At 44.5% G+C, this 26773-nt stretch overlaps 2 protein-coding genes across 7 annotated transcripts; one reads left to right on the top strand and one right to left on the bottom strand.

The window, feature by feature from the left end:
- Window positions 1-815: 815 nt before the first annotated feature.
- Window positions 816-6730, bottom strand: dap3 (death associated protein 3). Of its 3 annotated transcripts, none has more exons than XM_080897307.1 (13): window positions 6531-6730; window positions 6343-6384; window positions 6105-6218; window positions 5133-5234; window positions 4898-5006; window positions 4702-4794; window positions 4233-4363; window positions 3227-3307; window positions 2381-2545; window positions 2211-2270; window positions 2041-2130; window positions 1069-1186; window positions 816-985 (listed from the first exon to the last, which is right to left on the bottom strand). In XM_080897307.1, the coding sequence occupies exons 2-13, from the start codon at window positions 6379-6381 to the stop codon at window positions 900-902; spliced, it is 1188 nt and encodes a 395-aa protein (XP_080753433.1). In that variant the 5' UTR covers window positions 6382-6384; window positions 6531-6730; the 3' UTR covers window positions 816-899. The 3 variants fall into 3 exon arrangements, with proteins under 3 accessions (XP_080753433.1, XP_080753431.1, XP_080753432.1); XM_080897305.1 differs by having other exon boundaries at window positions 6563-6729; XM_080897306.1 differs by having other exon boundaries at window positions 6574-6727.
- A 2626-nt stretch (window positions 6731-9356) lies between these two features.
- LOC308406342 (uncharacterized protein) lies at window positions 9357-26102 on the top strand. 4 transcript variants are annotated; one of them, XM_080897303.1, is made up of 14 exons: window positions 9360-11314; window positions 14029-14922; window positions 15832-19981; window positions 21327-21678; window positions 21836-22009; window positions 22120-22214; window positions 22299-22372; window positions 22459-22504; window positions 22615-22655; window positions 22755-22825; window positions 22929-23110; window positions 23622-23713; window positions 23831-23973; window positions 24054-26102. In XM_080897303.1, the coding sequence occupies exons 2-13, from the start codon at window positions 14242-14244 to the stop codon at window positions 23957-23959; spliced, it is 6087 nt and encodes a 2028-aa protein (XP_080753429.1). In that variant the 5' UTR covers window positions 9360-11314; window positions 14029-14241; the 3' UTR covers window positions 23960-23973; window positions 24054-26102. The 4 variants fall into 4 exon arrangements, 2 of the variants coding, with proteins under 2 accessions (XP_080753430.1, XP_080753429.1); XR_013973524.1 differs by lacking the exon at window positions 24054-26102 and having other exon boundaries at window positions 9357-11314; window positions 22929-23125; window positions 23831-23861; XR_013973523.1 differs by lacking the exon at window positions 24054-26102 and having other exon boundaries at window positions 9358-11314; window positions 22929-23105; window positions 23831-23971.
- Window positions 26103-26773: the final 671 nt, after the last annotated feature.

The following is a 26773-nucleotide window of genomic DNA, read 5'->3' as shown; positions in this document are numbered from 1 at the left end:
AATCAACAAACAACTGTGGACCATAAAAGTAAGCCAGTGATGTTTGGTTACAGTTTTTAAAATTATTAATTAAAATTTGTGAAATTCAACCCCAGTGAATTATTTATCAACTAGTCATAAAGTCCTGATGACTGCCATTTATCAAATGTTCAGAGAGGCTGCTATATTCTCTTGTAGAATTTACCTCATTAAGTAAATCTCAGAGATATATAGGTGTAGACACTTAATGACTGAAATTACAATTTTCTATTTGCTAGCTGGTTGGTATTGGGGAATACACACTTTTTCCCAGCATATGGTGATCAGCAACCCTTTCCTATGCCTGTGTGAATCCAGTAATCCTGCTCGGTATAGCAGATCCACCTGGACTTTGGTCCTGGTTTTTGAAAAGTGTGTTTCTGACTGTACCTGAAACCCAAACTCCGGGGTGTGGAACAAAAGTCCTGGGGGCCAGAATCACCCTGAGAAAGACTGGACTTTTAACTGCATCCAATTTTAAAGCTTTTCCTAACACCTTCCCCATGGCCACTCACAATATACCAAAGTAATTAAACTTAGATTTCTGTAATTTTACACATTACAGTATCCTATATTAAGATATCTAATTGATTAAATGTGTAGTTAAACTATTTACACTGACAGAAATTGAGGATTTCGGACCACATAAGATCAAAGTGCTGACAAAACCAAAAGCACTATTTTCTTTATTTTAACATTTTATTATCAAAGTAGCACGCATGCATCATAGTTTACAACAGTATACATATTACAGACATGGACACATGTATGTTCTTGTATTTCTAGTAGACCGATACTGTGTGTGTGTGTGTGTGTGTGTGTGTGTGTGTGTGTGTGTGTGTGTGTGTGTGTGTGAGAGAGATTTTAATCTGTTTGCATCCTCATAAGAAGCCACAAATTCTGTCCAACATTGATGGATTCTTGTTGCTCAAGAAGACGAGTTCTTTTTTCCCTTCCTCAGTTCGACCTGATTAGAGGAAAAAAATTAAAATATTAGAAACACAGCCTAAATTACGTGTTATTAGTGTCACCATCACCATCCTCGCTCACTCTGTGGGTGCTGCAGCCAGTGGCGGTCCATATAGTAGAGGCAACAGCTCTCAAACTCCTTCTCGCTGTAGTTGGGCACAGAAACTGGAATGAATGGATCCATGCTGTCAAACCCCCTCTGATGATGAAAACACAAACAGAACACAAAACATCAAATCTCACTTTCAACCATGTTTAAAGCCTTTCAATACAGCTGATGATCACTTACATACTGACAATAACTTACAATAGAAAAATAGAGAACGTATGAATCATCATAAAAATGCAAAACATGCACTGCAGGCTCTAACAAATATCAGTCTTTACATAAGATAGATGCACTAAAGGGGAAAAAAATCAATAATGCACATTTCTAAATATGAATTAATGCATTTAAAAGAAAAGAAAAAGTTCAGGTCAAGCCCACACAGTGTGAACTTACATCACCAACACTTTTTAATGGGGGGGGGGGATCAGAATGTTTTACGAGCCTGCTTTGAGTTTTATTGTTTAATCGTTATCCAAAGTAAGAAGTGGGCGACAGAGATGGATTTATCGGTCCATCTGCAAATGAATCTTGTGACACGCATACCTCAGACAAATATGGCTGTGATGAACAGAACGGACTGCATTGGCACAGTCACGCTGTATAACTGCAAAACTGAACCCAGCGAGCAGAATGGGAACAGTAACAGAAGCATTCACATTCATGCTGCTGCATAGAAGAGCCAGCTTACTAAAGAAAGAGGGCGTGTATGCACTAAACAAAGAATAAGATTCATCCTTTGTTGACAAATGTCACAAGAAATCTGTTTTCTGACAATATTGCTGGTTATGCAGCATGATTTGATGCTCACAGACAACAAAATGTTGCTCAGTCTGCAATTTCCTGACTAATAGCCGAAACTGAAAATGACAAGCAAAGACTAATCTGCCGTCACTGCTTGAGGGCGAGTGCTACAGATAATAAAGCACAATCAAATGACCTCTAACCTCTCCGAGCAGCTCTTGAGGCAAGTAGGCAGATTTGGGGGTGTAGAGCGATCCCGTCTGGGACAGAGTGGCGATAATGGCGCCTCCAGTCTAAAACGAGAGAGAGAGAGAGCGTTAATGGAAAATCTCTTCAACGTAATATTCTCGTAAACACCTTGTGCTCTTCTCACCCAGTCGTTCCTCATGAGCTTCCTCAGGTTATAAATCAAAGTGAGCTCCTCTGGATCGACCTGATAACAGTGAGAAAGTGAGACGCATGAGATTTTCCATCTGTGGCAAACGTAGAAGAAGCCTGAAAACATCTTTGAGGAATAACAGGACTCTATATGTGTCTTCTCACAGCACTCTTATCCTCCTTCTTGATGGTGGATCTTCCCCACAGGCCATTGACACCATCCACTGCCACGGCCAAGTGGAAGTCTGAACCCGGTTGCCCGCTTTGCAGCCTCAGCTCCTTCATCACCGCCCCCACAACATCACTGCTGCTCTTCACACGAGATATACCCTAGAGTGATGCAATACCATTTGTTATGGAAGCAAAATCAAGAATATAAATAACAGTAACTCTGCAGCAGAAGAAAATCTGAGTTATTGTAGCGTGTGGGTGGGACGGGGAAGCCTGTAAACATCCAGCTGTTTGATACAGAAGCCAAAAGAAGAAAGGAAAAAAAACCTGGCTACCCGTCTGTCTACTCGCTGTTGTAGGATAATTGCTTAATATAAGCTTTATCCATATATATGACAAGCTTACCCCTACATTTAAAGAAAAAAAAAAAAAAAAAAAAAGAAGAAAAAAAAAAAATATATATATATATATATATATATATATATATATATATATATATATATATATATATATATATATGCACCATCTTTTAAAGAAATGGGAATAATGAGACAACTGATACAAGTGGGAAATTGACAAGCTGCATATAAATTCCTGCAGCATTTGTCAGCATGCATGGTGCAAAAGTATTGTTCTGATCCATCAGTGCTCAGTTCATTCGCTATTGATCTCCAGCAAGCACAGGCAAGGTGAAAGATGAAACTTTAATGACCTGTGTGTTGGGAATCAGTCAGGCAGGACAAAAGAATCAGTAACAGGATGATGAAAATGTTTTGGAGGGTAAACACAAATCCTCTAAACAACAGAACTCCCACTTATTTGTACAGAGGGAGGACTCACCTGATCCACCAGCTCTCCTAGCAGACTTCCCTCCTCGGTGAACTCTCTCTTTGTCCACATGTAGCGATGCTTTGTCTTTATCTGGCAAAGAAACAGAAACATTAAACTCTCATCATTTCTATTTGAATTCCTCACCAGACTTTTACCCAACCCTTTCAATGTTTCTCATAGTTTTAGATTTGCTACCTTGAACTACTTTTATGCCCACTTGCATATGTGCACCTGCAATATATACTGAATCTCCTCCAGTGTGTTCAAATGGCAACCTTAGGGTTTTATTTTGAGAAAGAAGTGAAAGTCAGAGGAGAACAGATCTGGTGTGTAGGGTAGATGAGGAGCCAAGATTGTGTTAGTGTAGACAGAAACTTCCTGCCATGGTGAAATCACAGATTCATAAGTACAAGTAGTCAGAACAGAACATCGTAAAAATGGAAGTGGTCTGGACGTGCATAAGGAGAAGACTTGAAGACGGAATCTAACGAAGGAAAATTTAAGCCAGTTATAGTAATTTTCAAGTTTGGTGGTTACATATGGGTACATATATTTACTATTTATAGACATTTTTTTTCTAGGGGGGTGCATTTAGTAGAAAGGACAGTATAGATTAGCCATTAAAGTAGGGACAGAAAGAGGGCGAGTGGCTGGAAGTGAATGAAGTGGACTGGGATCCAAACTACTGGATCAATAATGATCACAGTTTATGGCACACGGGTCGTCTGCTCAACCAGGTGTGCTATTGGTGGAACATTTTTTCTTTAAAATGTTACACAAGTTTGGATGAAGACCATCGCTGAAATTTACATGCTACAGGAACCTGTGTCTCCATGTCAAACATACCATTTTCCGGGGTAAAGACGGGTAGATTTAAATGGTGTCATTTAATAACTTAAGTTAGTCCTAAACTACATCAAAGCCAGTACTTGTCCAGCTTATTGATAAGCCTTTATCTCACTTTGAATACTCAAAGTACTCTAAATACTGCGTATTACTGTGTCCATATTGTTACCTTTGAAAGGAAGCGTTCGTTGGTGAGCCTGAAGTTGCGTAACCATGTCGTGGCTTGTAATGGCTGATCAAAGCGAGACGCGTTATAGGATGAAGGCAGCAGCTCCTTACAGTTCTTCACCCATTGATGAGCTGCGCGAGCAAAGAAGATACTGATCGTTAACTTCTCACGAAGGAGATGCAGCGATTGTGAAATAATATATTCATCATTAAAAATAAATAAATAGGTTTAAAGACCTTTAAACCGACACCACACTCTTTCTGAACGACTAATACATTTATCATTGGATTTGCAAGCAGGGTGGTTGAAAGTTGATCGCATACAACAGAAAAACATCACTAAAGGTCATTTTATTTGCTGACAGGTTGATGCCAGTCAACGAGCCACATAACAGGCCATTGAATCAGCGCATCCCAAACACTTTCTTACTGTTTACTAATCAGACATTTAGCCGGTGTGTCTGTCTCACCATCAGGAATATGAAGCACCAGCCATCCCTGTGTGTAGCAGAAGTGGACAGCGTGACAGAGAGAAATCGTCTTCCCAGTACCCTTCTGCCCATCTGAACACCTTGATAAGGACAACGACTGCTTTAATCAGGATCAAGAGCTAGAGTGCGTTCACTTTTCTGTAAGCGGCAGCGCAGGTGTGTTTCTGAAGGATACAAAATAAATATCGCAGAGCAGGTTTGCTGTAGTCTGTTTTTTTCAGGTAAGAGATGACCTCAAGGCTTGGCTGCCTCACCATGATGCAAGCTTCGTTAAATGTCTTCACCTAAAACCATGGAGAAGAATTTATCAGTGCTGCTTAAATCATTTAAGAAAAACTACACTGTAATCTACAAACAAGGTCACATTTGTAACTTTTCTATGCAGATCTCACATCCAAGGATGAACTTACCTGTTGCTGATAGCGCCAAGGGAGGCCTGAAGGGAACAGCGTGCGGATATGTGCAGAGGGCAGAGTGTAGTACTGTCCGATGTGCGTCTCTGAATGACATGCCTGGAAGGAAACGCAGGTCAAACTCATAAGCTTTTTTCAGTCATTTCAATTAAAGGGACAACAAATTCCAAATATCTGATTTAAGAATAAGCAATGCAGTCGCATTTCTATAAAAGCTGCAACAAAATGTTTTTAAATTGGATCTTTGTCAGTTGCTCAGCAACCCTCAGATTGCCCTAAACAGAAATATATACTCGTCCTCTATATAACAACATTTTATCCACCATCCTGTAACCATTTTCACCGTATAAATCTCAATCTGGCTGTAATGGTCACGAACGAGTTCTCATGCAGTTCATGCAGCACAAACAAAAATCTTCAGGACAGCAGAAGAAAGAATGAAACACCGTAAAATGAAGACTGACAATGCTCACTGACAAATCTTTTGAACAGACACCAAATTCTGTGAGTGCGTCGCTTTTCAAGGCAACACATTTATGCAACATAACCTGAACGTAAAAGAAATTCAGCTAGATCAAACACAATTTCCTCTATTCAGAAAAATAACAACTTATAGTAAAAAAAAAAGGAAAAAAAGGAACAAACACTAATAAATGTAAAGTCTAACATGTGGCTTTTGACCTGAAATAGAAGATAATGCGTTTTCTTTTTGTTTGTTTTTTCATTTTGGTAAGTTTGGACCTTTTGTTTGCTATAGCTGATTTTTAGTCTTAAAAAAATTTTAAAATAAAGATTTGTGTTTAAATAATTTTCCCTTCAGTGTGTTGAACGGCAGTGGTGGTTTGTTCATCTGTTTTGCTTTTCTTTGTTAAGTTAATGTTGGGCAGGTACATGTTTAATAGACTAATGATTCAACACTTATCCCAACAACACGAGTATGAATCCAGCTTTGCCTCATGTCTTGCTTACCGGGTCGCTCTCCGGTGTCCTGAAGACTGAGAAAGGTTCCGGTTCCGAGTCTACAGCCACAGCCTCCTGCTGCTGCCTGCGTCCACCGCTGTGAAGGGACCTTACGTGGGTTACCTGCAACATTTTGCCACAACAGCTGTTAGTAAAAACATTTTTGACCTGACAGTTTTGACAATAAAGTGAAATATTTAAGTACTGTCCAGGTTACGAAGAAGCAGCTTCTAAAGCCTATCCTCACCGTTGGCCGTAGCCTTGAGGACAATCTGTGAAGAGCCATGACCTGAAACAGGGTGGACAGAGAGAAACAATTCAAAACGCCAGGATATATAAACACACACCAGTGTCCTGTAACCTTGCATAAACAGTTAGCTAACAGCTAGCTGTGTCGTCCTGCAGACACGTATGTAATAAGTAACGGGAACGAACCCAGAGCCGCGCGGACGCTGAAAGCTGCTCACCTGCGACTCACTTCATTAAATGTTCAGTGAGGAAGATTTCGACAAACGTCATCTGCTGAAAAGGCTCCCCAGACTCCGGTCACGGAAAGTAAATACTGCACAAACCGAGCCGATGTCAATGTGCCAGACCTGTCATGGACACCGCCATCATGCTGCACACAAAGGAAGTGACGTGACGCGGTGGTTTAGCCAATCAGACCGCACGAGGCGAGGCGACAACAAATGAGGAAAATGGAGTTTATCAGACTTTGGCGTTTGGCCTCTGATAATTACGGTACAGTTATTATGACTGTTTAATACATTATAAAGGGTAAAGACAGTGATCTTTAAAGCATTAGATATATCCCTGTTCTCCGGATTTAGGTAAGATTAACAGCAACGGTACAGTAATCTCAGTTAACCATCAGATTAGTTGCCTGGAGATTAAACAAAAAAAGTTACAAGGCTCGTGATGAATATTCATGATGAGAAATTAATCAGCTAAATGTCTTTGCTCATGCAATATACTTCGTGTTCTTCTTTAGGGATCACCTCTGCAGATCATCTGTCTCCATCTCAACCTATCCTTAGCATCCTCCTCTGTCACATCAACCCTCTGCGTGTACTCCTTCACTACATCCACCAATCTTGAGGTCTTCCTCTTTTCCTCCTGCCTGGCAGCTTCATACTCTGCATCCTTTGTCCAGTATATCCCTCCTCTGCACATGTTCGAACCATCTCAGCCTTGTCTCTCTAACGTTGTCTCCACCTGCTCAACCTGAGCTTTCCTGTTTATATACTCATTTCTGATCTTTTTCATTCTTCAGTGAAAATCTGAGCATCTGCAACTCTCCCACCTCCAGCTGTCTTTTTGTCACTGCTACCATACATCATAAGAGATAAAGATAAAAATGTGTATTTGCAATTTGGAGACATACACTAAGGTCTAGGTAACTCTTAGAGATTAGAGTCAAAGTCAAATAAATACTCTATAAATATATATCTCTTTATGGTGTATAAAACAGTGCACACTAAGGTTTTTGTTTGTTGTTGTTGTGTTTGTTTAAAAAATATATATATAGAAAAGAAGTAACATGTAAATTAGTTTCAGCTATGAGACGGTAGTTCCCAAATTCCAGTGTAGTATGAGAAAAATATTGCACAGTCATTTAGATATTTACTCCACATTGAAATGTGTATTGCATAGGAATATATATTGCACTAAGTAAATGAGATTTTGTATGTTTTAGTTTGTCTTTATGTTTGCTTTGCCATCAGTCTCATTACTATCTTCTAAACCTTCCCTTTCACTCTTGCTGCTGTCCTTCTGTCACAAATCACCCCAGAGACTCATCTCCCCTCACTCCATCCTCTCTGCATGCTATTCTTCACCTCTCTTGTGCACTGTCTGTGGCTTTGAATCATTGATCCCATGTATTTCAATTCACCAAGTCACCACCTTGACTACCTCTGCTCCTTGCAGCATCATCTTTCCTTCTATTGCCCTCTCATCCACACACATCTATTTTGTCTTGTTTCTACTGGCTTTCATTCCTCTTTTCTCCAGAGCACACTTGCACCACTCTAGACTCTCTTTCCCCTGCTCCATGCTCTATAAACCACAGTGTTGCCTGCAAACATCAGTCCACAGAGACTTCTGTCTTACCTTATTTTTCAGCCTGTCCATCCAAACTACAAACAAAAAAGGGCCTCAGAGATGATTTCCGATGTTATTCCTCCGACACCCCGAACCCATTTGTCACCTACTCCACACCTCATCATTGTCTTGCTGTCCTCGTGCTTGTCCTGCGTGAGGATATGCCTCCTTCTCCTCTCTTGACAACCTATCGTATACTTTCTCTAGATCTACAAAGATACAGTAAAACTCCTTCTGACCTTCTCTATACTTCTTCATCAACACCCTCAAAGCAAACATCATGTCCCCACCTCTCCTCTTAACCTAGCTTCAGCAACTCTTTCCCGTAACTTTATGGTGCATTTCATCAGCTTTAACCCTCTGTGGTTACTACAGTTCTGCACTTCACCTTTGTTCTTGAAAATCAGTACCAATGCACTTCTCTGTTTCTCAGTCATCCTCTCACTCTCCAAGATTGCGTTAAAGAATCTGGTAAAAAAAAAAAAGAAAGAAAAAAGTCCACTCTCATCTTTCCTAGACATCCCATACTTTTACAGGCTTGTCATCTGGACCAACCACCTTTCTACTCTTCATCCTCTTTATAGCAGCTCTTCTGAAATCTAATCTTCTGAAATTCCTGATCCACTAACTTTCCTCCATCTGTCCTCCTCTCTCTCTCATTTCCGTTATTCACAAGCTTCTCAAAGTACTTCTTCCATCATCTCAACACTCTGTCTTCACTCTTAAATAAATTTTTATCTCTGACTTTATTTCTTCTGTATGTTTTATCCTTTAGGTCAGAGTATCAGAGTCCTCCCCTGGACACAGTTTCACTAATTTGCCCTTGTATTTTGTGTCTGTTTGTATAACATAAAAAAAAATATTATTTTCTTAGTTTTATTAATTGGACTTGCAATTAGTATGCTGATTTTTTTTTGTTTTGCTCTATGGTCTACTGTGTGCAGATTTGCGTCTACCCACAATCACAGGAAAATTGCTCCCATGAAAGACCAAATTTTCTGTACGGCAATGCTCATTTCTTTAGTAATTAACTAAGAATGCCCTGCATTATCACCTATTTTATAATGTGTTTGACAATGAAAGGTTCTGAACATTTAGAACTTATGCAGGTGTTTGAAACGGATCAAGTATTCACTTTTTATCGCAACGACAGCAACAAAACCTTATTGCTGATTAAATTAAGTGTGCAAAGCATATCTCTCTTATCTTTAGTGCTCGTTGTGAATAATCTTGAAAGCTTACGCTCTCATTATGCATACATGCTATAGGCATCTTATAGACATGGATGTTTGTGTCTCTAAGCATCTCTAGGACTCTGATATTTGTCTATCTCAATGTGATCAAAGTTTTTATGCGACTTTTTGAGCATAAATTCAGTTCCGCATTGATTTTCTTTTGCTCTCGTTTTTTTCTAGTCATTCGCACCAATGCAGGTATTTAATGAGCATTTCAATTGTTAAACTTTAATCACTTTGATCGACTTTAGTTCGACTTTATTTTCCCAGTTGTTCACGTTATAACGAGTACACTGATCCTAAAATAGACGAGCGCTGTCGTTAACATTTAAAATAAGGTTGCGTTGAAACTGACTGACATACAGAGATCCTGGCTTCAGTATCAGTCGAATAAATCTGGACCCTTTTTATTCGAAATAATGTTTGACAGAGAATTTAAAAAAAAACAAAGCAAACAACAAGCAAAACTCGGTTGTGTCACAAGGGTTAGACAACAACTTTTTCCCAGGAGGCCCAGAGAGCCTGAAGGACTTTTTGGTTTGTAAAAATTTGCGTGCTTGTTAATTGGACTTAAAACTTACGGGGGCAAACATCTATCTGCTTTTTGTCACATATTCCTTACATGGTGCGTGTTTTCAGGACTTTTAGTGCTACTAACAAATTCAGGATCATACAGACGTGCGCGGTCAGGTGCAGTCTGCAGTGTGTTTAATGGTTATTTAGAGGTCACGGTGTAAACAGTGTGTAGCGAATAGGAGGCACGGGGGCTCCCCAAATCTTATATGCGTATCAGGACCTAACAGTGGACTAAACTCTTTGGAGAATATACCGCTTCTACTGCCAAATAAATCATTACTATACTGTAATTATATATCTGTGACTGTTGTTTTTAGCACTACTAATTATGACTGTGTTCTCATATTAACACACTTCTGCAAATGTTTCATGTTCAAATTGTGTGCTTTTTATTATTTGGGGGAAATGTTACCAAACGCGCGGTAAACAGCTCTCACGTATCAACTTTTACCATCCCCGCGTGCCTCTCCCACTCGCGTAAAGCCGAATCTTGTATTGCATGACGCGACGCAACTTTTCGGCTGCTCCCCAAAATCCTACCAGCAGCCTACTTTCGCCAAGTCGTCGCCATTTTATTAAGCGCCTAAATAGCCCTCCCCGATCGCCTGTTATGAACCGCAATGAGATCCTGTGCTGTATCCACCGTTTTATCTCCTCCTCTGGCCACATGAAAATGGCCACGCAGTTGCATTCCCGCACATTCAACAACCCCTCTGCGCTGCCAGCCCTGTACCCCGAGCACACACACACACACACACACACACACACACACACACACACACACACACACACACACACACACACACACACACACACACACACGCAGCTGCAGCCTTCAGCCCGTCGCCACGACACGTTAGCAGGCTGTGCGCATACGAGAGCACAATCTGAGCCATTATAACTGGCGGGAGCGGTGTAACTCCCCCCCCCCTCCCCCCGAGAGAGAGAGAGCGAGAAAGAGAGAGGGGGGTAGAGAGAGAAGTAGGCAAAAAAATAAAAAAAAAATAAGATCCAGCGTAACCAGTCCGCCACCTAGCTGCGGAGACGCGCCGACGGAGATCCGTCGACTGTATGATTATGAAAACACCCGCGCCAATGTTGTTGCACAGTAGGCTCTGCGCTCTGATGGGACTGAAACTCGGTTTTAGGGGGTGTTTTAACCTCCGCTGGCCTTAGTTATGCAATCAAAGCAACATCTAATGCACCAAAAAGCCGTGGATCGCCGCTGGTGCGAAAGGGGAGAGCAGGACAGCAACACCTTAACCTCCTGCCTAAACGCAGTTGGCTCTGGGACGCGCTCTCGGGGTAAGTAGCCTACGTAGCCTTATTACTGCTTGTCATGGCAGTCCGTATTAATGCGTGCAGGCCTGTCATCATCAGCGGGCTCAAAGCGCAGCAGGTTAAGAATTTTGTGCATCCGCTTTGCGCTAATTTTATCCCTTGTTGCCGAGTGTGTTTCCCTCCCCTCTGTTCTCCCCGCACGGTGATATTTCTTATTTCAATGTTGCTGACACCAGCAGAAGGACTGGCAGAGGACAGATAGAAGAGAGAGAGAGCGAGAGAGAGGAGAGGCGGGGAGGGGGGGCTGAGGAAAAAGGTGGCTCGGTACTAATCCGCACCAGCACAAACACTACCAGCAAGCACATTTTTTCGTGCTACGTAGCCTCCCACTTCCATGTTGAGTTTGAAACGTGCAGCTGGGTCATGTTTTAGGGCGCGTAGATGTGCGATATGTCTCAAAATAGGAGACAGGAGTGACGACAACAACAACACGTGCATGTGTGTATCATTTGTAAGTGCGACAGCATCAGGCGGGTAGTGATTTTCCGAGGTGCGCAAAGTCATTATGGAGAAGGAAGCTCCTGTTGACGTCCTCGGTAAACCAGTGATAGGTTGCTCCAGTGCGGTAACACCCCCACTGCCCATACTGTATCTACAGTAGCAACATCAGTGAGCCTACGCAGCTGCGACCCGGGTACACAATGTACGGCCAACGCACTAACTAGAGGGAAAGTGTGTGTGCGTGTGCGCGTCTGAGGAGGGGGACTCACGTGAGAAACTTCCCCGTACGCTTACCGCGAGGCTTCGTGGTTCAGTGATTTCAGATGCCATCACAGGGGCCCAATTTCCAGCTGGGCTCATGCTGTTGTCAGGCAGATGATAATAGTGTTGTAGTTATCGATGATAACGCTGTCATGGGATGGTGATGATGGCTGGAAATATGGTGGGCCATTATCATGATTTAATCGTTGCTTCGGCGCTCCCGAGCCACCGCACTGACTACAGTGTCAAGTCAACCCATCATCCTGTCACTGGAAATAGCTTCTGGTCTAATGTTAGAATAATTTTGAGTTATGTGTGAGAGGTATAGTTCTGGAGACTATAAAAAGCCATTAGTATGCACTCTGACTGATGCTGAATGGGCTTGCCCTTTTAAGTCTGAAAACCTGCCACTCTGGCTCTCCTCTTATGGCGAGTTTTCACAAACAGGTTTGTAACTCATACTGCTTGTGCTCACGGCCCCTCCGCACAGGCTTCTGGAGTGGACTTGATAATAAAAGTTGCCGCAGTCAAGTTCAAGAGGACCACTGTCCACCTCTACGCTCATTTTCTTTCATTGTAAGGAGGACTGGTCTTGGAAATGCTTTCCAAAACTGTTACATAACAGCGGTTACTGAAACAGATGTTGATTTGAGCTTCTATGATTTGGGTGTGGAGGGAGGGACCAAGAGGCACGAGAGATAGCCCACTGAGCTCTTAAATGAAAACATTATCTGAGATGCTCTCGTAAGTCTAAGGGGGCAGTTCAGAGCGCTGAGAGACAGATGAGCTATTTCATAAGAGGCGCTCAGGAGAGAGCTGCAAGAATGCTTGCCCGGGTGTGTTTTATTAGAAAATGGATGAGTGTCTCCCTTAATGAGGGAGAGCGAATAATGAAGGAAGCATGACAGAAAGATGCTGCTTCCCTTCGACACGTTGAAAAGCGGTCTGGAAACACCACGAATGAGAGTGAAAGTTTTTTCCTGGTGAGGAGAATGTTATTTTAGGGTGTGTTACTTCACTATAATGTCACATTAAAAGGCCATTTACAATGGGGGTCAATGAAAAGCTTACTTGACTTAGAGGAAGCAATGGGAGGAGGAGGAATTTGCGCTCCTTTCCAAAAATAAGTTTTACCCTTTCCTACGGATTTGTGTTACCACTACTGAAAGGGGAGGAGGGGAACAGTCGGACTGTGAATGGAGAGATTTAAGTTGGAGAGAAGGAAAAGAACGACAAGGAAGAGGAAATATGGTTCTGATTAACATGGATACAGTGTATGAGTTGACCATTTTACTGTGTGGTCTACACACACACACACACACACACACACACACACACACACAGAGTGAGAGAGAGAGAGAGAGTGGAGGGACTAATAGAGAATGCATGCAAAAGCTTACTGCCAAACATGAAAAGGGGAGTTTCGGAGAGAAAAGAAAGTACAGCAGCGGGAAGGGTGGGAGGAGGAGTGCTTGTGGGAGTAGCTGAGAACAGAAGGCGCAAAGACAGTGGAGGGAGCAGGGGAGGAGACTGGATCAAGTGTTTGAATTAGCCAGAAGCTGATTGATTGATAGATTGATTTGCGGAGAGACACGGGAAGGATTACGACATAAGTGAAAAGTGTAGAGGTTTGGGGTGTGTTCGCTGTCTTTTAGCTCCATCGATATTTGCGGATTGTCGGAGCGAACTAGCCCAGGCTGTTTTTTTGGGGGGAATGTAAGTCAGTCTTCCAGCTAATGCCGACATTCTGGGAATCAGCAACGTTGATTGGCCTCCTGGGTTTTCTGGATGATGAGATCATCTCTGTGGACACAGACTTTAGCACCTCGCTACAGCTGCCTGAAGGAAGGGGACTTTCCCCTCAATTCCTGTACTGCTGCTGTTCAACATCTTAGCTCACTGAAATGACTAATCACTGGCCTCTCTATCTTTCTGTCTTTTCTTCCACTTTCCTTCTGCCTTTTACTCTGTCTCAGTGTAACTGTAAAGGACATCAGAGAGACCTTCCCTTGCCGGATGAAGGTACAGAGCTGCACTTGGACTCTTACTGGATCTTTTTTTTTTGTGACCCTTGTGATCGACACCTGCATTCTGCTCTTCACCCTTGACCCCACCAACCCCACTGGAGTCGTTTTAAAGTGTTGTACTGGTAACCTCACAGCATCCTACTTCTCCCCCCGACTTCTCTGATGGACCAGAGAGTGAAGGGGGGAACCCCTCCGACCACAGCCTCCACTCTGGACCCCGCCTCTGCACCTGAAGACTCTGAGCAGGACCAAGTGGCAGAGAAAAAGAGGAGAGGGGAAGTAGAGAATGGCGAGGCAGTGGGAAAAAAGGAGGAGGACAAAAAGGGAGGAGGAAGAAAGAGAGAAGGAGACAAGGGGGCAGTGCTGGAGCTGCTCATCGAGGGGCGCTGTGGCAGCGTGGGGCAGCAACAGCTTCAGCTCTCTGGCAGAGAGGCCAGCTGCCCCGAGGGGAATGTAAGAGTCCGAATTGGTCTCCAAACCAAGCGCACCAAGAAACCGCCCAAGATCTTGGAGAGCTACGTCTGCAAGCCCACCATCAGGACCTATCAGAGACAAGGCAGGGGGGGTTTGCTAAAGGGCGATGGAGAAGGAGGGGGAGCAGGCCAGCAGAGTAAAACCAGCTCTGCCCCAGACGAAGCAAACAGAGAGCAACACTCAGGCTTGGATGCTGTCCAGACCACATCCAAACAAACTGCATCTGCTGCTTCACCACCAGTTACATCATCAATACCGTTGTTGTCTTCGTCATCACAGTCACTGTCGCTGTCACCGACATTTTCTACAGCTTCCAGCCCGGCCTCTGTCCCTGTCGTAACCAGCCAAGGGACGAAGTCTGCCAAACAGGTAAGTTAAGGACAAGGCCTCACATATGTACAGCGTTCCTCATGTCAGTTGCCAACAGATTGCCCTTTTTTAAGGGGATTAATAAAGTTGATCTGAATCTGAATAAATCTGCAATTAGCTGAAGTTAGCTTGAGAAATGGCACCTTTGTGCTTTGTTTAGGCTTTTTACAGCTAACCACCATTCTCATAGAGTCTTTGATGTGGTGCAAAATCACCCAGCATTGAGCTCACTTGTAATATCTATCTAACAGCCATTGTCTCAATCCTGAAACTCAAGCAGTGCATTTTAAAAACAGACCTATAAATAGGACAACAGCACGGCAACCGCTTGGAGTTATTACAGACACTGGCCCATCAGTCCTTATGACAATCACCCAAGGGAAAGCTTATAGCTTTAGCTGCACAAACGCCACTCAAGCTACAGCATACCAAAATTACAGAACAAGTATGAAATGTCAAGCCTTCTCATCTGTATTAGTGGCAATTTATAGCCACCAATAGCAAGGCTTTCTCTCCCTCTCTTTCTGTCTCTGCTTGGCTCTCTATATCTGTCCCTCTCTTCTATTTTTACATCCCCTCTTTTCTCTACCTGCTCTCATTTATCTTTCACTCCCCCTCGGTCCCTGTCCCACTCCCTTCCTCTCCGTTTCTCTGCCTTTGTATTTCTCCTCTCTTTGTCAACCCCATTCCTGTTTCCACTCTCTCCTCCTCAGTGTGCCCTCGTTTCTCTGCTTGATTGAGTCGTTTTTATCTTCACTGTCCTTTTTAATGGGGAACAATAACAAAAGAATTTCAGTTACTGTCTCTTTTTCATTGTCCGTCACTGTTGTTGACAGCAAACTAAAAGATGCCTATGACAGAGATTTGCTTTTTTCTTTCTTTCTTTTTTCTCTGTTTTTCATCTCTCAGGTTCCTATCAAGCTGGCCGATAAGACAGAGGGGAATTCATCTGAGAGAGTGAAGAAAGACAAATCTCAGAGCGTCAATGGCCAGCCCGTCCTTGCAGGACCCAAACCCTGCTCACCCACAACAGACCAGGCAGCTTCAACTACTCCTTCCAGCCCATGCATCCAGACGCAGTCTCCACTGGAAACCAGGAATGATGAAAACACCTCCAAGAAGCATAATGGTTTGGTACAGACAACCAAACAGAAGGGCCTGTCCAATGGGAAAGGCTCCTCTAACATTCTTGGCACTCCTACTTCATCCAAAGTCAAAGTTGGAAAACACAGCACTTCCACCTCTACTTCTTCCATGGACTCTTCAACAAGACCGCTAGTCTCCACTGGTTCCCATAAAGAACTTAGCCTTTCCAATAAGAGCAGGCCAGAATCTCCCTCCTATCCCTCAATTACCCCAAAACCGCAGTCATCCCCCGCTGTGGAACTCTCTGTCCAATCCCAAGGTCACGATCCCTCTGTAGAGCACCCGCTGGAGAAAAAGAGAGAGAAAGAGAGAAAAGCAAAAAAAGAGAAACGCAAAGACAAGAAGTCGAAGCGAGATAGGCTGGAGGCTGATAAAGCAAAAAACGAGGGCAGAAAGGAGGAGGGTAAGAAGAAGAAAAAGGAAAAAGGGAAGGATGGGAAATCGAGACATGGAAAAGAAAAGGATGAACGACATAGAAGTGATGATATACGGAAGGATGATCTAAAGAGTGACAGAGGAAAGGTTGAGAAAAAGAGGGATAAGCTCAGCCCAGACAGACAAAGAATAGAGGATAACAGTGCAAAATGTGGGGAAACTGCTGACAACGGCAAGCTAGATAAAACCTGCAAATTAGTGAATACAGGCAGACCAGATGAGAAGGAGAAGACAGATGACAGTTGCAAGTCAGTTACACAAGCTGAGGCAGCAACAACAACAGGTGACACGAGTAAATCAAAAGAACAGGACGTCTCGAGACATTCAACAGTGCCTCCAAGCCACCCCTCCTCTTCTGCTCCTCCCCCTGTGCCCACGCCTTCTGCCCATTCTCCCATTTCTCCCCCTTCTTCCCCACAAGAGCAGGATAGCCGACCGCTCAAAAAACGTAAAGCCAGAAGGCCCAGCTGGACCAAGCTGGTGCACCGGGCTCAGAGAGTGGAAAATCAGGAAGCTCCTTCTGATTCACTACAAAATCCTTTACTGAGTTTCACCCAGAACACCAAGACGCCCCTTCCTGCCAAAGCCACTATTCAGCAGAGTGATGAGTCACACCCAGCAACCTCTGGCTCCCTAACCAGCAGCTCCTCCCCAGTGTCTTCTGCAACCAAACCTCCAACCCCAAAGCAGAATCACCCCACATCAGAATCCAGCCCCCCTTCTTCCAGAAACCCCATAAACACGGCCCGAAAAAGGGGTCGTCCTAAATCCTACAGCTCTAGTTTAGACGAACCTCCCCCTCAGCTTACACCAAACGATATCGCAACTGAGGTGCCTCTCCGGGGCTGTGACGGAGTTCCGAAAGCCCCTGTGCTGGAGCCAAGTGCAATACTACAGTGTGTGGCTCAGTCTAAATCCAGCCCCAAGAAGCGTGGCCGGCCTCCCAAACGACCTTTCCCCGAGGAGGCGAGTGGAGATGCACTAAATCACGCTGATCATACAGTGAGTGGTAAAGATTTTCACCCCCCTGAAAAGGGAAACAGGCAGCTAAAGCTCAGGAGGCTGATTAATGAGATGAAGAAAAGAAAGAAGAGGAGATTTCACAAAGTAATGCTGTCTGGGTATTTAGGAAAGGAAGGAAGGGCAGGAGAGGCAGCAGATGGTGAGACTTCTCAGAGAATGTGTAAATCGATAGAGGCTACAACAGTACACACACTCTCAGCCCTGTCCTCCTCCTTTGGAAGTAAGCTAGGCCCTCAGATCAATGTGAGCAAGAGGGGGACCATCTACATGGGCAAGAGGCGAGGACGCAAGCCTAAATCCCAAACCGCCAACCTAAATTCAAACTCCCAGAACTCCACTCACTCCTCTCTGTTTACCAGTCCCTCAGAAACTTCTCTCTTCTCGACTAACCAACCCCAGCCTCCTCCGTCTCACCCGTTTCCCTCCCCATCTCTTACTCACTCCAGTGGGGCCCAGAGTCCTTACAGTGAGGGCAGCCTCGCAGAACCAACATCCTCCCTACTTTTTCCTCACCCCTTCTACCTCCCCTCCCCATCCTCCTCCTGTACCTCCCCCCGTCCTCCCTCCTCCTCATCGCTCTCTCCCTTTGTGAAGAAGAGCTGTCCATGTCAGGGAAGGCATCACTTCCCCTTTCACCAGTCTTCATGTAAGCTCTCTTGCCCCACCCCTCCACTGCATCACACACCTGGCTCTCCTGGCCACCTGAAAGAGGCCACCCCGTCCCCGAGGAGTGAATCACACAGCGAAGAGACCCTGCCCAGCGACAGCGGGATCGGAACAGACAACAACAGCGTCTCTGAGCGAGGGGAGATGAGGGGACCTCGGGGCGTGTTGAGGATGGGTCAGGGGTCAGGAGCGATTCTAGGTGGTCAAAGGCACCTTTCTTCCATCATGGACTGTCCCTCTCCAGTCTCTTTGCCTCTGTCTCACATCCCCAGACACACCAACCCCATGGCCAACTCAAATACCATGGAGCGGCACAGAGACCGACATCGACACAGGCGCAGGGATTACGATTGTTCTCCTTCCTGTACCTGCTTGTGTCCCTGCCCCTGTCCAGGACACAACAAGTGCACTCATTCGGACTATTATTCCTGTGTTGGGCACAATGCACTGAAGAGACAGAAAAATAAACACAAGAAGAAGCACCAGCAGCTGCACATGCAGGACCCAGAGTTTCTGGCCGAACTCGAAGACTTAATCAGTCAGTTCAGCGAGGTACATATCGGACGGCGTAGCTGGGCAAGGACAGGACTGGGACAAGGCTTTGATGGGAGTGCGAATGCTGCCGGAGGAAGGCGACATCATTCCTCCTCTTCCCACCGCTCCAACATTTTCAGGATCAATCTAAATGGCTTCTACTCTCCTCACCCGTCATCTTTCTCTGCTAATCCCACGTTCTCCCCGCAGCCTTTCTACCCTTGCCACTGCAACAGAAAGCCAGACCGCAGGCAATGCGGCTGCCCTTCAAAGTTTCAGGAGACCATTGAGAATATGGGCTTCTACAACAGCTATCCCACAACCACAACACTTTACCACCACCTCCCCTCCTACACGCTTCCATCTCCCCACCAGTATGCCCCTCATCAGCCCCACCACGCCCACTTTCTCCTTAATCCACCTAGGTTTCACAGGCGGAGGAGTAGGCTGCTGAGGGAGGGAGCTTTAGGAGGGGAAATCGAAGGGGATATCGGGGTAGGCAGTGGAGGACGGCCACACCTCGGCTCAGGGTTCGCATCCGGCTTCTCTTACGGCTGCGGGAGGAGTGAACACAAACACAAACATAAACATCGTCACAGGCACTGCGAACGAGACGTGGACGAGGAGGAGGAGATACACGAGGACGAGGAGGAAGATGGAGTGGAACGAGAGGGGCTGGCCTGCTCAAAGTCAAGGTTGGGGTTCGTTTTGGGGCAAGGAGAAGGAGGAAGGAAAGTGGCAAGGGGAACAGGGAGCATGCTGGGTAAAGAATCAACTTGGCTGCGTGAGAATGGAAATGATTCCTTTTCCGCTGTCGCTGCTGCCGCTGCCTCATCGTCATCGTCCGCAGACAGGTACAAACACACTTCGCTCACGTCACTGGGGCTGGGATCCTCTCACCTGTCTTCATTCGGAGGAGGATGGGGCGGCCTGGGTCAGAGCTGGGCGAAATTTGGGAGTCTGGGAGCTACAGCGTTCGGAAACTCAAACCCCAGCTGGAGAGGCTTCACCGGAGACCAGCATGCAGGAAGACTGATCGCGTCGGACGGCGAGGACGAAGATGGGGACGAGGATGTTCAAGAGTCGCATCTGTACACGACGTCCCCATCGCCGACACACACCAACCTGTTCACGTCTGCTGCCATAGCAACAGGAGGGAGGGGTCTGAGCAGTGGATTGGCCATTAGGAATCAAGGAAATGTAGAGAGGTCGTGGAGGAGACACGAACCGGCGTGGACAGAGAGGAGAGACGCAGGTGAGGGTGCATGAATGATTTGATCTCTGACAAGTCTTTGCTTTCACCCGATCGATCAGTGCGAGGCTGCGATCGCATGACAGCGTGACTGTGCTGATGAATGCTACAGAAATCTCCACTGAGAGCATTTTGAGTTTTGCGAATAGGCTGTTGTGTTCTGCTACTGTGTCAACGGCGGAGAATATGAATATATAGGATACTGACAGTAATCTAGATAAAGCAGGGAATCTATCATCAAATGTACCTACCACTGAAATATGACAGCAGCGAGCAAATCATGACAGCTAGCTGAGTGAATAAGATTTATGCCAAGAGCTTCTTTCCACTTGCACGGTATGACAGATTTTTATATTTGTGCAATGTGGAGATGAAACTGTGCTACCAGTAGTGTCCCCAGTATAGGGACAGCGCTGCTTTTTCTCAGGTGTTGTTAAGCCATGCATCAAAAGCCTGGAGGGTGTTTGAGAGGAAATCAGACTCCATTCTTTTTATAGCTAATTTCAGACTCTCTCTGCTGTGCGAGAGACGATGCCTGACACAAACACACAGCCTCTCAGCAACCACTATCTGCTGGAATTTTTATAAAGTGTTATAGCAGGAGAGCAGCGTCTTGATGGGAATCTGCCAGAAAATCTTTGAAATCTTCCTGGTCGGCAGTGAACCACACGCTGTTGCAGCCTAGGGCTACCCAGTGAGAACAGTCATTAGTTAACCACCAGATTGGCTATTTAAAGATTGGCCTATCCCTCACTGCTGCCCAACAAGGCCTATTTGACTTGGAAAAATCCAATAAGGAAAGAGTGGTCAGTCTTGTCACTGGCAGTGGAAAATGGAACAAAAAGACGAATGACCTCAGAGAGATGGATAAAGGAGTAGCACAGAGGTCAGACGGGGGGCAAAGGAAAAATGTTTTTGCAAGCGGAGGAATACATTTGACATCCGTTCGCCGTCTGTAGCTGCTGAGCTTTCTGGGGTTGTATTTCACAGTAACCGAATTTGTAAAAAATAAATAGTGTGCTTAGTGCATATTTGTGCATGCTCACTGAAAAAGTATGCATGATGCACCGTGTTTATGTCTGTTTTTCTTTTCCTTGTTTTTTGTGGCGTGCATAAATCACTTTTTAATGTGTTTCCCAGAAGTGAAATGGTCAGAGGAAATGTTGTGACTCACCTAATGTGCGGCCTATGTGCATGACTCAGCCTAGACTGGCCTCACCTCACACCTCCTGCCGGCTCAATCACAGATCCACATCTGTCTCATTTCCTCTCCACCACTTACACCCCACCCTCCCCTCATGCCTCCGACTGCCCCCCCCCCCCCCCCTTGTTATTTCGATGACTTCAGGTTTACAAGGTGACTCGAGAAGCCGAGGGAAGCAGAAAAGTGTGCCAACGTCAGACAGCGCGGCGCTGAAGAACAAAAGAAGGCCAGGACGGCCCAGGAAGCACCCGCTGCCCTCCTCTGTGTCCTCCCTCGCGCACTTATCTGCAACGCCGTCCATGTCCTCACCTGAAATCTTGCCAGGACACAGCCACGTCAGAGATGAGAGAGAAGTGGGAGGGAGAACAGAAGAAAGACTGCCAGAGAGAGACAGGGGAGGAGGCGACACGGCGCAGCAGGTGACGGAGTCGGAGCTGCAGGCCAAGAGGAAGAGAGGACGGAAGAGAAAACACAGTGACTCGCCCTGTCATCAGAGGTAAACACCTGAGCTGGTTGACTTGAAAATTCAATACAACCACTCACTACTGTCCTATTAACCCATCGTTTTCAGCACTGTGTGCTAAACCAGTGCCTTTCTCTCTTTCTTTTCCCTCTCTATCATTCTATCTCTCTCTTTGTGCTTTCCTTTTTAGTGTCGCTGAGGATAAATCCGAGTGCGACGCCCTCCCTGAATGTTTTAGCCAGTCAGACGTCGACCAGGCTCCGCCCCAACCCGTAACCATCCAAAGAGAGGAAAAGGCCGATGGTCCTCCCAGGAAGAAATTCCTGAGGGCAGGTCTTTACTCTGATGATTACAAAACTACAGAGTGAGTTGACTGAATCCATAAACAAACTATTATAATGGGGTTTTTTTTCCCGTTATCTGTTTTTTATTTTTTGTTTGTTTGTTTAAATATTTATTATGCATCTTTCCTAGCCCCCCCTCCCAAACCCAGAAGAACTGCAAAGAGAACATGGAGTACACGCCAGGGGAGAACGAGTACAGCCTTTTACCTGCTCCCATCCATGTCGGTGAGTATATAAGAAAATGTAAACACTGCTAGTGTGTACTATGTTCTTGTAGTAATGCAGCTAAGCTCACTTTATCTTCTTCAGGGAAGTACCTGAGGCTAAAAAGAATTAATTTCCAGCTGCCCTATGATGTGATGTGGCTCTGGCAGCACAACCAGGTACAGTCACACCAGATCAGACTTTGCAGGGCACAAGCTTTTAAAAAAATGTCCTTGGATCTAACTTTCATGTTGTTTGGTTACAGCTTCACCGACAGCCTGCTGTCCCCCTGAAGAGGAAGCGGCGTTACTGTGAGTCACCGCTATTACAGTGTTACAGCAGTTGTTAGATGTCGTCAGGTTTAGCTGACTTGCCGGATAATTTCTTTCTTACCGTGTTTCTTTCTCTCTGATTCACTCAGGCCGGCTGAAAGAGAGGACTGCATCATATCAGCAGACAGCGGTGAGTTTTTTGTGGCTCGTGGTTATTTGATTCCAGTGATGAATGTTTTTGCAATAATCTGTCCCGAAGCTTACGCGCGTCTCTGCATTTATTGTAAAGGAGGAGAGCTCCAGTGACATTACCAGCTTGTTCCCGCACCTCGACATGGAGCCTTTGACCAGCAGCGAGAGGTACGGAAAGTACACGACGATTCGCGTTTCACATTAAACTATTTGTTGCGATATTATTGAACTAATGTCAGCAGTTCATGTTTCTCCATTTGTGCCGGGCCAGGAGCTTTGTGGTGAAGCACCATGTGTTCCTTGTGAGGAACTGGGAGCTGGTGAGAGACAGACAAATCCGGATGAGAATAGAGAGGGAGAGAGAACGAGACGCAGAGGGGGAGGGAGAGGAGGGCGACTCACGACATCTGTCCTGTGAAGGAGCCAATGGGGACGACAGCCACATCAAGTCAGGTCCATGAAGCAAGTGTGTGTGTTAGTTTTTGTTTCTGTAGGTGTTCGTGTATGCCCCCGTGTATGTGGTTTAAACTCTATACATTTTCATTTCTACCGACTTCTTTCGGCGTCTTGTGTTGTGTCTTTTCCTCCACGTGTGCATGTATGTGTACGTGTGTGCCGTACAGACCACCGTCCTCACAACTGGCTTGTCTCTGCATATCATACTCAGCAACAAAAACTAAGTGGTTTTCCAACCACAGAATTCAGCCTGCAGAAATGTTTCCCCATTTCTGTCATCCACCGCTGGTGTCCAAGAACCCAGCAGGCATCAACTTTCCCCATTAACAGTGAAACCACACACAGTTTCCATCAAAGACTCCATGACTGATTGCAGATAGAAATCAAGGGGAAATAAGGACACTTGCATAATTACAGACATTTCTGTAAAAGAAACGAGCGCAGTTTTCATTTCCTCCTACGTCGCCTTCACTAACATACAGAAAACTCTTTGGCCTTTGACCCTCAGATCATCCAGTGGGGGTGGAAGTGACGGTTATCAGCAGTGACCCCCCCCACCAAAGTCAGGACACCTCCAGCTCGTTCACTGCCAGCCCCTGTGTGAGTCAACAAATCTACAAACATTAAAATATATATATATATATTAACAATGCAAAAATTCCACAAGGATAAAAAAATCTGCTTTTGAAATTAACTGTGCATACTTGTTCACTCCAGCCCACCAAAACCCACAGCAGACATGAGGAGGAGGGAGAGGAAGAAAAACAAGGGGAAGGAGAAGTTTGCAGCAGAGAACAGAGGAGGAAACGGCTGAATGATTTACTTTTGAACCTGCAGCATTCATAAGCTAAAAAGAGGGGGTAAGTGAAACGTCTGCCGCTGAAGCAGAAGCCAGAAGTATGTGTACTATTTAGCTGACAGTATCTTTTCTTTTGTGTAGGTGGGACCACTCTGAGAAAGGGACCAGGACCCACCACTGGACAGATGAACTGATGTCACAACGCTGCTGTTAACAATGGCAGTCCCGCAGAGAAGAAGCGAGAAAAAGGAGACGAGATCTGGCGAATTATACCAGCTGAAAATGCAAAAGAAAGACATCTCAAACGCTGACAGATGAGTGTGTTGATCCTAGCTTTCTGAAGGGCATCCACATCAAGGATGAAACCATGGCAACACATCTTTTGTCCGAGCGGTGAGGGATGAGAGAAACAGAGATAGACTGTCCCGTATGAAAGAAAGAAAGAAAAAGAAAGAAAGAAACAGACCAGCTGAAATGAATTTGCACTAGTGCTGATTGAACAAGCACACTAAAGACTGTATGTATGCTGAGTGGACACACTATAAACACACACATACTGTACACTTTGATTGCTCTTACTTCAGCACCTTAAGCAAATTTGGGAAAGACGGACATTGCAGGGGAGTTTGGATATGGACTTATATGGTACTCAGCATTTCAGCTCCGACGTTTCCAAGAGACGAGGAGCTCGCAGGCTGCCCAGAGCAATACAAAATGTAGCCTGGGCCCTAAGTAGGTCAAAATTGAACGCTCATTTAGTTGGTAAGCTTTCAAAGTCACATTGCACCTTTGGGAAAATGACACGAGAGGAGACGTGAGCCAGTTAAAAGCTGTTGAGACAGTGTTACGGGGTTTTCTTCACTTTATCAAGACAGTGTCTGCTATGTACCAGTGAATAGGCAGAGGAGGGGGTGGGCTTAGTGATAGGAATTTTGGCATCGCTGCAAGAGAATTTCTAATGAGGTTTTAAGAAAGAAGTTATTTTTTGGAGAAAAAACAAAGACAGCTCGAGTCGTGTCCGCTAAAAGAAATGGACGAAATATATTCACGATAGGAATGTTTATTGTTAACTATTTTCAGTATTGCTTCTGAGGGAGGAGAGGTGGACGTGTAAAAAGTGTTTTTGTTTACTTCAGACTGCCTTTGAGAATGTTTCACTCTTTGCTTCAGAGCATTGACAATCAGAATGTCCTCGGCAGGAGGGAGGAAGGAGAGCGGAAAGGGAATGAGAATCGATTTGCCCCAAATGCTCTGTAGAAGTGCCATGTTGTCTTGTGTACGTACCTAAGCGAACTCATGCAGTCTTTAAAAGCAATATCTCCTCTGATAAGGACTATATAAGAACTTCCTTTTTAAGATAAACTAAGAAAAAGAAAAAAAAAAGTTGTGAATATTTGAAGATTGGAGGTCATTTTTCTGTACAGATGCAAAGTAGTTTGTTCTCATCTTAGGAACATCGGGCTAATCCACTTATTGGAAGTAACATAAGCGTTTAGTTACGTGTGAATGTACAGTACATCGAGAGACCTGTTTTCTTTCTGTCAGCAGTAGCGTGTAAAATTAGTATTATACACAATACAGTCTGGATTATACATGAAAGTTAATAAACCTTTCATTTTACTAAGATGTTTTTAAGAAACTATACAGCTGACCAATATATCAGACATTTTCCCTTAAAGTTGACTATGATTGTATATGATTTATTTTGTTTTTTGTAGGACATAACTTGTCTGTTTGGTTTGTTTGGGTTTTCTTTTATTGGTTGTTTTTATTTGATTTTCTTTAGCCGAGCGTTACTTTTGTTTTTGGTCAGACAATCAGTGACAGTGACTTAGTTTTTCCAGTGTTACATTTCTGCTCTCTTTCAGTAGTGTGGCTTCTAATAACAAGCCAAGAAAGTGCAATTTCTTTGACTGTTTACATACTGTATGTATATTTTTCCCTCTTTCCTTTTTTAAACTAAGAGCACTACATTATTGCCAGTGGATGATTAACTTTATAGCAAAGGTACACGTAAAGAGTTATTTATCTAGTTTGCATGACATGTAACCTTTGCCTGTTGCCTCTGATAATGTGCTTAAAAAAACAAACAAAAAAAACAGTGATAACTCAACGCCATAGAATGTCAGCTCAAACTTTTTGCCTCTGTATCCATAATAATAAAAGCATTTTATGTCTACTAGTACTAAACCCTGAATGCTCGTGGTGTCTCAGCTTAAAGACCTCCTTCTTGCTTTGTTTACTATAAGGGGACGGGGGTTAGCTCAAGCTGATTAACATCAGCTTGAGCTAACAGTGCTATCTAGTGGCGTTAGATTGTATATCTCACAATGTGTTGTCCTCCATAATGACCCACAAAGGAGGACGCTACCACAGAAACGGTTACAAGATGGGGGAGGGCTGCAGCTCGCCCTGGAGACGTTTTCTCCTCTTTCTGCCCTTCAGAACGTCCAAAAGACACCCAGAGATCTTGATCTGAGTAAATAAAGTGGGAAGATTATGATTTCTCAGGAGCTTAAAAAAGTTTTTGTGTTTTTTTTATTATTGTTGTTGTTTTTACAGGATACTACATTATGAGCTTTCCTCATTTCCTCTGTAATCTTGCACATTTCAGACATCAACAAATAAATGAAATGCAATCGATATTAAGAAACATGCAAAGTCCATGGCTCAGAGTTCAAAATAATCCTTATTTATCTTACACTGGACCTTGTTTAGATGGACTGCTGTCCTCACAGTCAGAGCTGTGTCCCTGAGATGTCTTAATTAAGGGCATCCCCTCTCCATGACAACATGAAGATCCAAGAAAGATCCAGAAAAACCTGACTGAACTGAGATTATGGCTCATTCACTACCTCCAC

Source organism: Rhamphochromis sp. 'chilingali' (assembly GCF_963969265.1).
Source record: "Rhamphochromis sp. 'chilingali' genome assembly, chromosome: 11".
Classification (NCBI taxonomy): domain Eukaryota; kingdom Metazoa; phylum Chordata; class Actinopteri; order Cichliformes; family Cichlidae; genus Rhamphochromis; species Rhamphochromis sp. 'chilingali'.
The sequence above is the reverse complement of the archived record's forward strand: the minus strand, read 5'-3'. Positions and strand labels throughout refer to the sequence as shown.